At 44.4% G+C, this 13,407-nt stretch overlaps 1 protein-coding gene across 2 annotated transcripts in view; it reads left to right on the top strand.

Moving 5' to 3' along the window:
- PRKCB (protein kinase C beta) overlaps positions 1–13,407 on the top strand; it is a 311,495-nt gene that overhangs the window by 216,762 nt on the left and 81,326 nt on the right. For both annotated transcript variants that reach the window (XM_027126616.1, XM_027126615.1), the window contains exons 7-9: positions 67–201; positions 6,087–6,183; positions 13,147–13,293. In XM_027126616.1, coding sequence (XP_026982417.1) covers positions 67–201; positions 6,087–6,183; positions 13,147–13,293 — 379 coding nt within the window. The remainder of the gene's footprint in view (positions 1–66; positions 202–6,086; positions 6,184–13,146; positions 13,294–13,407) is intronic.

Genomic DNA, 13,407 nt, shown 5'->3' with positions numbered 1-13,407 from the left:
TGTACATTTCATCCGCTTGAGAAATCACCATAACCTCCACTGACTTCTCTTTTTTTCTCCTTGCAGCCAGCTGAAAGAGTCGGACAAAGACAGAAGACTGTCTGTAGAGATTTGGGATTGGGACCTGACCAGCAGGAATGACTTCATGGGATCTTTGTCATTTGGGATTTCTGAGCTGCAGAAAGCTGGTGTTGACGGCTGGTAAGGGAAATTCCACTTTGAAAGCAACAGTACAGCTTGGTCCATCAAAATGTGGGAGCAAGTATGTTTCCCTTTTTCTCCTAAATGTGAAAGACTAAAGCAGAATCACAAAGGGAAAGCTGGTAGATTGGCTCTGCCTCATAGATAGTTTTATTTAGTCCTCATGCAAAAAAAAAAAAAAAAAAAGAAAAAGAAAAACAGAAAAAGAAAAGAAAAAAGAATTAGTTGCCAATATTTTCAAAAATCAGGACATTTCCCATAAAAATCTGGACCTAGAGGGCAAAAATGAGGACAGTTGAATAGTTAATACCCCCTTTAGACAGGATGTGGATTTTCTATTTGCCACAGTCCTCACCAGTCCCTGTTGTTTTACAGCTGCCCCACTTCACACAATTATATGGCTTGACAGGCCCCATGGGCACTAAAAGGGCTCTCACGCTTTACCCAGAAGATATGTGTCATCCACTGTCAGATTTTGACTCCTTAAGAAGATGCTTCTTCTTTGGGACTGCTTACCAAGCCTGGTCACAAAAGTGCTGGAAGGTTGCTGTCATAGTCAGCTGCAAAATCTTTGTTCTGACATTTTTGCTTTATTCCCTTCTAATGGCAAAAAATCCTTCCCCAATGTTCCCATCAGAGAGGCTGGATAAGTCCTCTTTGGCAACTGTTTCCTTCCCAGTTATCTGAGTAAACGAGTCAGAAGAGATGGCCCACCTTGGCACTAGAACTTTGGGAGAAGTAGTAATTAGGGGCACTCCTATCTCTTTAAGAGAAATTGTCTCATTTCTGAATGGTCCCTGCTCAGGGCTTTTTCAGTTACAAGTGAAAGACAATCAAAATCAAACTGGTTTAGCAAGAAAGAGAATGGATCACTGGGCCCTCACATCCTTTCCCTCGTCCTCCTTACAACTTCCTTGTCTCTCCTCCACATTTATTGTAGGCTTTTATTCAAATATATATTGAGTATCCACTCCGTTCTAGTCACTAGAGATACAAAATAGTAGAAAATAGTGTTTGATGCTGATGAATGCTATAGAGAAAAGTAAGCAAGAAACAGGGGTAGGGACTGCCAGGGGACGGTGACATTCTGGTTTAATAGCGTGCTCAGGAAGGGACTCTCTGAAGAGGTGACATACAGCCAAGACCTGATGGGGGTGAGGGAATGGACCATGTGAAGATATAGGGAGAAACTGTCCCACACAGAGAGAATTAACCTGTCCACTTTGGTTGCAGAATTGTAGGGACCTCTTGCCTAGTCGATCCTTTTCCAAGCTTCCATGTTCAGTCTTTCCAAGTCCTCTGGCTTTGTGTAAAAAGTGACATGTTGTTGGATTTAAAAAAAAAAAAAAAGAAAAAAGAAAACGTTATTCTGAAAGTGTTTTCCTCTTTTCCATACGGAAGTGTTTTAACACGTTTGGTCTTAATTTCTCCATTTTTGTCATGGTGTTTCTGTTTCTAAAGGTTTTATTTTTTTCCTTTGCTATTTCATTCTTTTTTTTCTGCAGCTGAACAGATTATCCTAAATCATTGTACCTTAAAGTCATATTTCTTTAAGCTTTCTTTTGTTATTACTAATAGTCATGTTTTGGTCTTATCACACACAAAAAATAACTAAAGCTTTGGAATCAGACTTCGTGGGTTAGAATTTCTGTCCTACCACTTCCTAGCTGTGTACCCCTGAGCAAGTTACTTTGCCTTTCTGTGCCTTCTTTCCTCATTTGGAAATAATAGTGGTAATTAAGTCATAGGATTGTTGTGACATTAAATTAGTTAATAAGTGAAGTGCCCAGTGTCTGGTAAATAGTAAGCACTCAGTAAGTGTTAGTCATTATTATTAATTGAATAATTATTAGAAAAATATAAATAAGCAAACAAAATATTATCGGGATCCCATTGCCCAGAGATAATCACTATTGACCATTTTTAGAGTTTTTTTCTGTGTGTGTATGAAACAAAAATGAAAACTTACTGTCCACACTCTTTGGCAGTGTGCATTTTTCACCTAACAATACATTATGAACCCTTTTCCCTATCATTCAGTAATCTTAGGCAACATCATTTTTAGTAGCTTCATATAGTCCGTTCTTATAGATCAGCCTCAATTTACATAATCATATTCTTATTATAAGATATGCAGTGCTTACCTGTATAAATAATTCTACAGTAAACATACTTATAGTGAAACCTTTGGGCATGGCTTTAATTATTTCCTAATAAATTCGTAAGCCTGGAATCAATGGCTTTGAGACCATATGCATTATTCAAGTATTTGCCATAATGTTCTGTAATTTTTTTCAGTCAATTTACATCCTCACCAATGCTGTGTGAGACTTTTCATTTCACCCACACTTGTCAACATTTGGTATTATAAATTTCAAAGATGATGCAAAGGCCATACATATTTTGTTACTAATTATACATATTTACATAATATACATACATAATATGATACATGTTTTTATATATACTTTCATTTTATAATATAAATATTTATTATTATACATACATTTATTACTAATTATGTTGAATGTTTTCATTTGTATCTTGCCTTTTTTTTGTATTTATAAGTGACTATTTCCAGTGTTTTGCCTATCATTTTCTTATTAATTTAGAAGAACTTTTTTTTTTTTCGCGGTACGTGGGCCTCTCACTGCTGTGACCTCTCCCATTGCGGAGCACAGGCTCCGGACGCGCAGGCTCAGCGGCCATGGCTCACGGGCCCAGCCGCTCCGCGGCATGTGGGATCTTCCCGGACCGGGGCACGAACCCGTGTCCCCTGCATCGGCAGGCGGATTCTCAACCACTGCGCCACCAGGGAAGCCCTAGAAGAGCTTTTTATGTAAGAAGGATAATACTATATCTTTGCTGAAATATATGTTGCAATATTCCCCTCTTTGATGTGGTAGGTTAATTCTGGTAATATGCATTTTGTCTTAGTGGTGTATAAAGCATTCCATTCAACTCTAATTAATACAATAAATATCAAGCCAACTGCCAGAAAAAGTTCCCTAGTTTGTCCACTGATCACTAGTTGTTTTCTGAATCATCCATCCTGGTGTTTACTGTCTCCTATGGATTTTAAAATTCACTAATTATATTTTTCTTCTGAAAGTAGTCTTTCCTAAGCTCAGATTCTTGCTGCTTCATAGATGCATCAACCTCTTGGATCTCACTGAAAATACGAGTTAGATATTTTCTGGAACTTTCTTTTGGCACCAGTTCTATTTCATGGGAATCTGATTCCTCATCGTTTCTCTTTATTTTAATGAGTTTTCCACATGCCCTCCTTATAGAAGGATGAACACAGAAATGTTGAGTGTCCCTGTTCTAATCTTTCACATCCAGATGAAGGGAGAAGGGAGCCTTTTGTATTTTTTGGAGTTCTTCTTTGTTGGATCGAGGGTGCTGGTCCTGTAGATATTTGGGAGAGGGCTACGGCTGGAGTCAGCTGCACGGCAGGCAGCCCTACTGCCCCATGGAGGGGCATCTTCCCCCTGTTGGTTTTGTGCATCTCAAAGTCGGAAGGGGTTCCTGCTCTTCTTTTCTAATGGGCACAGTTGTCCGTATTCGGAGGCCATAGTGACAGTGTCCTGGCCACAGCAATCGTGAGGTGGTGGTGCCGTGCTCTAACCAATGCCCCAGGTGCTGACGTGTCCTGTACTTGCTGAATATGGATCGGAATTTTTGACCCTCGTCCAGTCCCTGCTGGTCTGTTCCAGGGTTGTTAGTGGGGTCCTGTTGAGGTTCCCACTGGCCGATCACAGCTGGTCAATCCTCTTTGATGTATATTTTCCAAAGTATGGGGCCCCAAATGGCTTAGGTAGTACATGGTTGGGGCATCAGCCATATTGAATTGTATCCTGACAAAGCTATTCTTTTTTTGTTAATTTAGTTTACTTATTTATTTATTTATTTATTGGCCGCGCCATGCAGCATGCGGGATCTTAGTTCCCCGAGGGATCAAACCCGTGTCTCCTGCATTGGGAACGTGGAGTCCTAACCACCAGACCGCCAGGGAAGTCCCAAAACTATTCTTTTGTTGGTGTTGCTTCAGTTCTTGAGTTTACTGCAGAGAAAGTCTCAGAGGGCGCTGGTGTATCCTTAATACTCTTTAACCCTTGCTGCTTGCTGATCCCCCATTTTAATAAAAGGGGCAGGTATGAGTCTCAGAGCCTTTGGTAAGCAACACCATCTACTTGGCTTTGAGTAGCTTTGATTTGCGTATGCTTCATTTTTTACAGATACATACTTTCTGCTTGTAACAAGTGTTGTTGGCTTTCTTTACAAAGAAGAGATATAAAGTGTCTCTTTAAAGTGAAGTTATTATTTGAAGAGATGATTTAATGAAAAGCATTGTCAAAAATAACATCCAGATTTAGCAAAATCCACAAAGCTGGAGGAATTTTGCCAAACACTGCTCCGTGCTCTCTTACTAATACTTTAATTTGCAGAACTTCCTGGAAGTCCCTGCTGCGTGTATAACACCCTTCTTGATTCCCAGCAAAGATACAGATGTTCTCTTACTTTTGTATTTATCTTGGTAATTTCTTTGGCAGTTTGGAAGATGAGCACTGAATATTAAATGTGGAGGTGTCCAGGCTCAAATCGTCATCTCTGCTTTGAGTCACCTATCTCTCTATTTTTAGAAGCTGCCTAGGAAGATTTGTGAATGGAGAAAAAAATTGTGATGAAAATTGTAAATTCTGGTTAGAAAGTCTCTGGGGGTGAGGAGTTTTGGGTTCTTTTTCCCCCTGCTGACTCCAGTGCCTTGGGAGTGTCCCTTTTCCTTCCTCACACTCATCTCAGTCTGACTAGATGGAAACATCTTTGTGGTCTAGAAACAAACTGAAACCATCTTGTTTATTATAGTAATATTAATATCAGTAACAATGATGATGATACCTTTTATTGAACACTTGCTAAATGCCAGGCACCAGGCTTATCATTTTACATGCAACATCATGTCTCAGCTTCACAGTCACCCTATGAAAAAGACTTTTATTCCTATTTATTGATGAGAAAAATCGAGGCTCAGAGGGCCTACCTAGCTTCAGTTATCCAAAGAGGCAAGGGAAGAGGTGAGATTTGGACCCAGGCATAGTTTGACTCCAGGGCTTGTGTACTTTCTCAGGAGCTTGACTACCGAGCACTTTGGGAAGGTTTCTGCGTAGAAAAATGGCATCAGTGAGACAAGTCCAGAGTCATCCAAGTGCTGGGATGGCCGGGTGGCAGCATGTTACAGTGAAAGGGGATAGAAATGCTGGGACAGCATGATAGGAATACGTTGACAGTGGGAGATCCTCAACATTCTTTCAGAATCAGAAAGCACATAATGGACCAAAAAAGTAGGTAGAAACATTGAATGATATAATCAAGGAAATTGTGTGTGTGTGTGTTTAGAGAGACAGAGAACCTTGCATCCTATAAACCCATTTTTTTCTGATGTGTTTCTGATGGTTATAAAAATATATAGTGTCCCTGGCTACACACACACACACACACACACCCCAAAACATAAAACCCTCAACACATGTTTTTGGTTTTTTTTAACATCTTTATTGGAGTATAATTGCTTTACAATGGTGTGTTAGTTTCTGCTTTACAACAAAATGAATCAGTTATATATATACATATGTTCCCATATCTCTTCCCTCTTGCGTCTCCCTCCCTCCCACCCTCCCTATCCCACCCCTCCAGGCGGTCACAAAGCACCGAGCTGATCTCCCTGTGCTATGCAGCTGCTTCCCACTAGCTCTTTACCTTACGTTTGGTAGTCAACACATGTTTTTAAAGCAGAGCTTTCTATAGACTTCCCTCCCTTATCCTAATCAACAAAATGATATTAAGTAGAGTCATGGAATTTGTCTTTCCTTTGCTCCCTTTAGGTTTAAGTTACTGAGCCAGGAGGAAGGCGAGTACTTCAACGTACCTGTGCCACCGGAAGGCAGTGAGGGCAATGAGGAACTGCGGCAGAAATTTGAGGTGAGATGTCTTTCTTTCGGCATCAGTGGGAACCGGTTGAGCCTGCCTCTGTACTGTTTTTCTTGTTTATGGTGTGGTTTCTACCAAGGCCTTTCCTGACCCTGTGCCTTTGCGATCTGGTTCTGCTTTCTAGAAAACTCCTATTTATCCTTCAAGACCCCAGTTAAATGTCCCCTGCCTTGTAAAGTCATTCTGCCTGCCTGTCCTCATTCAGATTTAGACTTTTCCTTGAGAGTGTTCATTCACTACCCAGGTCATTTTGATGGTGGCTTGGACAGGGATGTTAGTAATGGTGAATGAAAGCAGTGGACAGGGTAGAGATATCTTGGAAGCTCAGACAAGTAGACTTGCTGAGGCATAGAATCTGGATTTGGATCTGTCGGCAGGATGGTGCTGTATTAACAAATGGAATTGATAGTGCTGGTGACTCCGTGAAATACCCATGGATGCATTTTTCGAAGATTAAGAGCCCTTGGCTCTGACCTTGGGCCATAGCGCTGGTCTGCTTCTACCCCAGATAAGCCCCTTCCCTTCTGTGGAGCCAAATAGACTCCATACATGAGACTAGCAGGTATGTAGGACACATCCCAGTTTTACAAAGAAAACGTTTTGGGGAAAATGGGTTTGAGTCCCTTCATTATATGTGTATTGAGTGATTTTAAAGTAGTTGCATAAGGGAAAACACGTTATTTTGTTCACAGAAACTTACTATACTGAGTCTGATGGGAAATCATCAATTCTAGATAAGCAATGATGGCCTACTAACTCTGAAAAATGTATAAAATAGCTAAAATGAAGTAGGTTACTGTCATTGTTATTCATCAAGTAATCACACAAGCAAATAGAAGCAAAATATGACGAGGTGAGGTTCTGTGAAAGAGAGGCCCATGGTGCTTTGAGAAGATATAAGAGGGAAATGTAACCTTGTCTGAGAGGACAGGGAAGGAGTCATTGAGGAAACAATAGGGAAGTTAACCAAGTAGAGAGGGGAAAAGAGCATTCCATTCAGAAAGGCGAACAGGTGCAAAGGCCCTGTGGTGGGGAGTTATATAGCAACTCTGTGACACTGAAAGAAGGCCAGTGTGGGTAGAGAAGAGAGAGCAAAGGGTGAGTTCACGGTGTGGCTGGGAGGTGGGTGGGGTCAGAGTAGAAGGACTGCTGACTCTAGCAAGGGTTTTGGCATTTATTCCAAGAACCATCTTAGTGTCCCCTCAACGTGATAGGACTCATACTTGTGTACTGACCCTTGTCTTGAGCCTGTGCCCTCCGTAAAACCTGGTGACGGTTCTGACCCAGTGGGACTTCCCTTCATGGAAACAAGTGGAATAAACATGTTAGCCTTGGACTTAACAGTCATTCTCCAGTGTACTTGATCACTGAGGTTCATCCTTAGAGAGCAGCTCGCTCAAGCCCAAATGAGTTGATGAAAGGACTTTCCCTCCCAGGAGAGTCGAGACCTGGACAGTGATAACGTTTTAGGACAGGAGGGCAGGCCTTCCAGAGAACGCTTTTCTTCTCCTTCCCTCAACTTTCTGATGGAGTGGTGTCCGTTTGCTGCTGAGTTAAAAATGTCCTCTTGTGGGTGAAAAAAACGAGACCAGTGTTTTCTTGTATAAAATGAAGTCTCAGTTTTGCAAAATGATTTCTTCTGTCTTAGGGCAGCCAGGGTGACATTTCAGAACACCCAGGAAAACATTTCCTACATGAACAGAGCATCTGTCTGGGCCAGTTACTGGCTTGAAGGAAAGGACTGTTTTATCTGCGTGCAACAAAATGTGTCCTGTATTTCCCGCAAGAGCCTGCAAATGCTTGCTTACGCCTGAGTGGTAATTGCTCCACACCATAGTTTGTTGATTAAAAAAATGTTTCCAAGAGACCGAAAATTGTTCACAGACACATAGAGGAATTTCAGTTGACCTTGGACGTGAGAAATGTAATCCCTGTGCAGTAACCAATTAGCCCCCAGAATGACTCAGAAATTACTTTCAAGCCTCTTATCTGGAGAAATTCTGAGTGACAGTAACATCGAGCTGCAGAAATTGGGGTAATAGAATTTCACGGTAGGGTGAGCTTGGTGAAGTTACCACACATGGTATGCTTCAGAACATTGGAGCAGGCTCTGTCTGGGGACTTTTGTCTGGCTGTGGCCTTGCCAATGGGCCAGGGAAGGGAAGACTCCATTTTGCATGGTTCAGAATGGGTCTTCTGACAAGCTTAGAATTTTTTAATTTAATAAAGTGCTTACTGTGTGCCATTTATTGTTTTAAGTGCTTTAGAAATATTAAGTCATTTAATTCAGTCCTTATAACCACCATGACTGGTCAGTACCTTTATCATCCCCCTTTATCTTTTACAGATGAGGAAACTGAGGCCCAGAGAGGTTAAGCAACTTTCTAATATCCCTCAGCTGGTCATTGTCTAACTTTGAGTTTCCCCAGAAACAGACTATAAGGATTCAAGTGCAGGTGGTTTCTTCGGGAGGCGAGCCCAGGAAGCATCGGGAGCGGTGGGAAAGTGAGGCAGGGAAAGGAAGGGAGCTGGAAAAGTATGTCTGACCAGCAAGTTACCACTGTGGGCAGCTGGGGTTTAATCCTGCCGGGGATTAACCGGGCCGCAGCGTTTGCAGTCAAGGGGCAGGCAGCTGAAGTATTATCCACGAGCTCCCCTCCCATCACTGGCTGAAGGCTGCTTCCAGGGGTATTAACCTGCCGGCACTTGCAACTTGGCCTGCTTGTGGGCTGTGCTTGCTCCTGCGACCAGGAAAGGAGCCTGCAGGCAGAGTCACGGGTGGAAGCGGCAAGCAGCCCCAGGTATAGGGAGGAGAGGGCCCAGGGGTCTCGGCTGGAAACCTGGAGCCACACGCGTGCCGCGTAGCCTATTCTGTTCAGGTGGTTCGAGAGCCAGCCTGCCTGGATTGGAATCCCAGCTCTGTCCCTTCCTTGCTGGGTGCTGAAGGCAGGTGACTTTATTTCTCTGAGCTTTTGATTCCCCACCTGTATGTATCGTGGCACTTCTGGCCTCCCGTGGTTATGTGAAGAGTGAGTGAGATGGCATTTAAACCAGTGTCCGGCATGTCATATCATTCAGATGTCAGATGGCTATTATCCTTAGCAGCCCTCTCCCTGCCTCACCCCCCCCCCCCCCCCGGAATAAATAAAGCTCAGGACCTGCTCCTTCGGTCTTTGGAAGGGTTGCTTGGGGGCTGGGGAGCATCTACGTGGACCGCTAGCCTACAGAGGTGCCTCCCGCCACTGCTGGGTATGGGAGTGCCGTTGGAGCTCCTTGTAGGGGTGGAGATTAGTTTAAGCCAAGAAAGGCATTCCTCATCTGAGATGGGGCCCTGGAGCCAGGCAGCCGGGACGCCTTCACTCTCCCGTAGCGCAGTCTGGGAACAGGCAGGGCTCTTTGCTCAGAAGCGTGTCTCTTTGCTTTATCTTTGAGCACCAAGTCCTAGGGCTCTAAATTACAGACATGAAAAGGTAGCCATTAGTGTATTCCTGTTTCTGAAGCCGTATCCAACGCAGCAAGATAGAGGATCATTTAAATTTGGGCCTCAATTTAAAAATGTTTGTTCTTTGATGGAGGACCTGCTAGGCACGAGGCCGCTGGGAGACATGGGACGTTCGGAGGAACACAGGACAGGGTTCTTGTCCCAAATGTTTTTAGAACTGAGAAGGTAACAAGAAGGGGGAAAAGCTTAGCGTGAGACAGCAGGGTGTGGTGGTGATGACGGTCAACTGGAGACCCCATGTCCCGTGGAAACGCCCCATCCTTATGGATGCGGCCCAGTTTTGCCAGATCTGCTTCTTTAGAAGAAGCCGGGATTTGGGTTTTTGTAGGACATCTCCTGATTTTGAACAGATCTCAACTCATTTAAATATTAGTGCAGACCAGACCGATAAGGCTATTAGACTTCTGATCTAGCATCTAGAGGCTGAGATAACATTCCGTCTTAGTTCAGACTCTTATAACAAAAATACCATAGACTGGGTGGCTTAAACAACATTTATTTCTCACAGTTCTGGAGGCTGGAAAGTCTAGGATCAAGGTGCCGGCAGAATCGTTGTCTGGTGAGGGGCTGCTTCCTGCTTCATGGCCCTCTTTTTGTTTTGTTTTGTTTTGGCCACGCCCAGAGCATGTGGGATCTTAGTTCCCTGACCAGGGATAGACGCCCCCTGCAGTGGAAGCTCGGAGTCCTAACCACTGGACCGCCAGGGAAGTCCCCATGGCCCTCTTCTTACTATGTCCTCATGTGGCAGAAGGGGCAAGGGGACTCTTCTGGGGTCTCTTCTATAAGGGCACTAATCCTACCCATGAGGACTCCACCCTCGTGACCTAATCTCTTCCACAGGCCCCACCTCTTAATACCATCACGTTTGAGGGTTAGGATGTCAACATATGAACTTTCAGGAGACACAAACATTCTCGGTCTATAGCATGTAACTGTGAGAAGAGTCAAATAAGCAAATTGAGATGGAGCGTGGAATTCAGAGGAGAGAAGGTTGCTTGAAGGACTGAGGAATCAAGCTGATGGACACTTGCTGCTCCTTGAAGAACCGGGAAAAATTTTCCTCTAAGCAGTCAGATGGAGAAATGGGGAAGTGTGTGCACCTCAGTCATGCTCCACTGGCAGGGGGTGCTGGGACCTGCAGGTGGATGGAAGCAAACCTCAGGGCTGGAACGGAGCCTGGGGACCAGGGACAGTCAGGATGTGGATCTTCACAGGCTGGAGATTGGACTGTGTGAAGTGGGTGGGTCCTGAGTTGGGACTCAGAGAAGATGGGAGACAGCATAATAAAGCAGGGATGGTGGGAGGGAGGGAGGGATATGTTTGGATTGGGATAGCCTGGGAAAATCTCTGGGGGCTGGAGGGTGAGAATTTGGGATTATGGGAGGACATGGCCCTGAAAAAGCAATGCAACTTCTGTTTGAGGCTCTTTTCTTGTTTGCAGTTTCCCTAATGATCTGGTTTTAACTACCTCCTCTAGGCTTTAACCCCCAAATCTGTCTCCAGTTTTTGGTGGGTTTTTTTTATGATTTTTTTTTGGGCTGTGTCAGGTCTTTGTTGTTGTGTGCAGGCTTTCTCTAGTTACAGCGAGTGGGGGCTACTCTTTGTTGCGGTGTGCAGACTTCTCATTGTGGTTGCTTCTCTTCTTGCAGAGCATAGGCTCTAGGAGTGCAGGCTTCAGTAGTTGCAGCACGCAGGTTCAGTAGTTGCGGTGCACGGGCTCTAGGGTGTGCGGACTTCAGTAGTTTGACTTGCAGGCTCTAGAGCGCAGGCTCAGTAGTTGTGGTGCACAGGCTTAGGTGCTCCACGGCATGTGGGATCTTCCCGGACCAGGGCTCAAACCCGTGTCTCCTGCATTGGCAGGCGGATTCTTAACCACTGTGCCACCAGGGAGGTCCCTGTCTCCAGTTCTTATGTCATTTCTTAACCCGAAAACCACATAATACAACTGTTTACTTGGTATTTATTTACACTTGATCGCCCCAGAGACATTTAAATCTTAATATATCTTTACTACAAGATAACTGGACCAAGAATGCTCACAGCAGCCTTGTTAGCAGCCAAAAAGTGGAGACAACACAAATGCCCATAACAGAAGAATGAATAAATGTAAACAGTGAACGCTACTCAGCTGTACAAAGAACAAATCACTGATTCAAGCAACAGCATGAGTGAATTTCAAGGCCATTAGGATGAGTGAAAGAAGCTGGATGCTAAAAACTACATACCCTATAGAGGAAAACTTGACACTCTCACAATACTTCCGATACCAAGTGTGTGGGTTTTCCACACCAAGAAGTTCTCCAGTTCTCTGTGGGCACCAACTAGGTGTTCTACAATTTAATTCAGTTTCATCGCTAGTTACCTGGAGTTAGTGCAGACCCCATAGGTTAAGGGCTCAGTCCTACAAGACATCCCACACTTTAGACTCCAATCGCAAATATTCTGGCCTCCTATTCTCCCCTGCTTTCACAGCGTTTGCTGCCATTCTGAGTCATCATTCTGCTGCGCACAGCAGCAGGCCCCTACCCCGTTGCACTGAGGACAAACATGGGCCTCATCCATCCATTTATCCAACAAAATATTTAACTAGAAAGTGTGCTGGTTGTCAGAGCAATTGCGGAGAATGAGACATATTCCCTGCCTTGGCAGGTTTCCAGTCTGTTGGGGAAAACAAGTGAACAGACAGTTATCATGCAGTGTAAATGGGAAGTAAGGTGGATGAAGGGAGCAGATAGGCACAGCCCATCCAGACTGAGAGAATCAAGGAAGGCTTCCCCGAGGAAGTGAAAACGTGGAGCGGGAGGTAACTAGGTTGGCGAAAGGGAGAGAATAGTCATCCACACAGGAGCAACAGTAGGTGCAAAGGCCCTGAAGTGGGAGGGAACTGGGACTCAAAGATGGGAAAGGAGGATGAAGCTGTGTTTCAGGGAAGAAGGAGCCGAGAAAATGTTGAAGAGGTTGGAGAAGCAGGTAGAGCCTGATCGTACTGGGCCATCTGGGCTAGTGAAATCACTGAAGTCTTTATCCTAAAAATCATGGGTCACTACCAAAGCATTTTAAGCAGGTGGTGACTGGGTTGAGTATGAAGAAGTGGAAGCTCACTGTGACTACATGTAAAGCCCAGTGTGGAGGGAACCAAGGTGGGTTGTCCAGGTGAGAGATGATGACAGGTGGTATTGGTGGAGATGGAAAGAAGAAGGCATTCTAGAGACAGCTGGGAGGAAGCAGTGCCTGTTCCTGGTGGTGGATGAGACACGAGGGATGAAAGAGGAGTGAGGTGCCAAGGCTGGCCTCCACGTTTTGGGTCTGCACTGTGGAGGCTGGGCCATGCTTTTCACCAAGCTGGGGGCATGAGCTGCGGGACCCACAGCTTCCGGCCTTTACGTGAGTTTGAGCACGTACAAGGGCATCCTCAAACTCTGATGATGTTTTCTGTGTGCTTCTCCCTCCAGAGGGCCAAGATCAATCAGGGGACCAAGGCTCCTGAAGAAAAGACGACTAACACCATATCCAAATTTGACAACAACGGGAACAGGGACCGGATGAAACTGACCGATTTTAACTTCCTGATGGTGCTTGGAAAAGGCAGCTTCGGCAAGGTACAGTATGGCTGGGTGGTAACACCTGCTCCAGAAGGAACAGCTAACAAGGCAGGCACATTTGCTGTTCATATGGGGCTTACATTCCAGTGAGGGAGAGAGTGAAAAGTAAAT

This window comes from Aethalodelphis obliquidens, unplaced genomic scaffold, assembly GCF_003676395.1.
Source record: "Aethalodelphis obliquidens isolate GAN/ISIS:26980383/991018 unplaced genomic scaffold, ASM367639v1 scaffold30, whole genome shotgun sequence".
NCBI lineage: Eukaryota > Metazoa > Chordata > Mammalia > Artiodactyla > Delphinidae > Aethalodelphis > Aethalodelphis obliquidens.
Note: the sequence above shows the minus strand (reverse complement) of the source record. Positions and strands in the feature narration are given on the sequence as shown.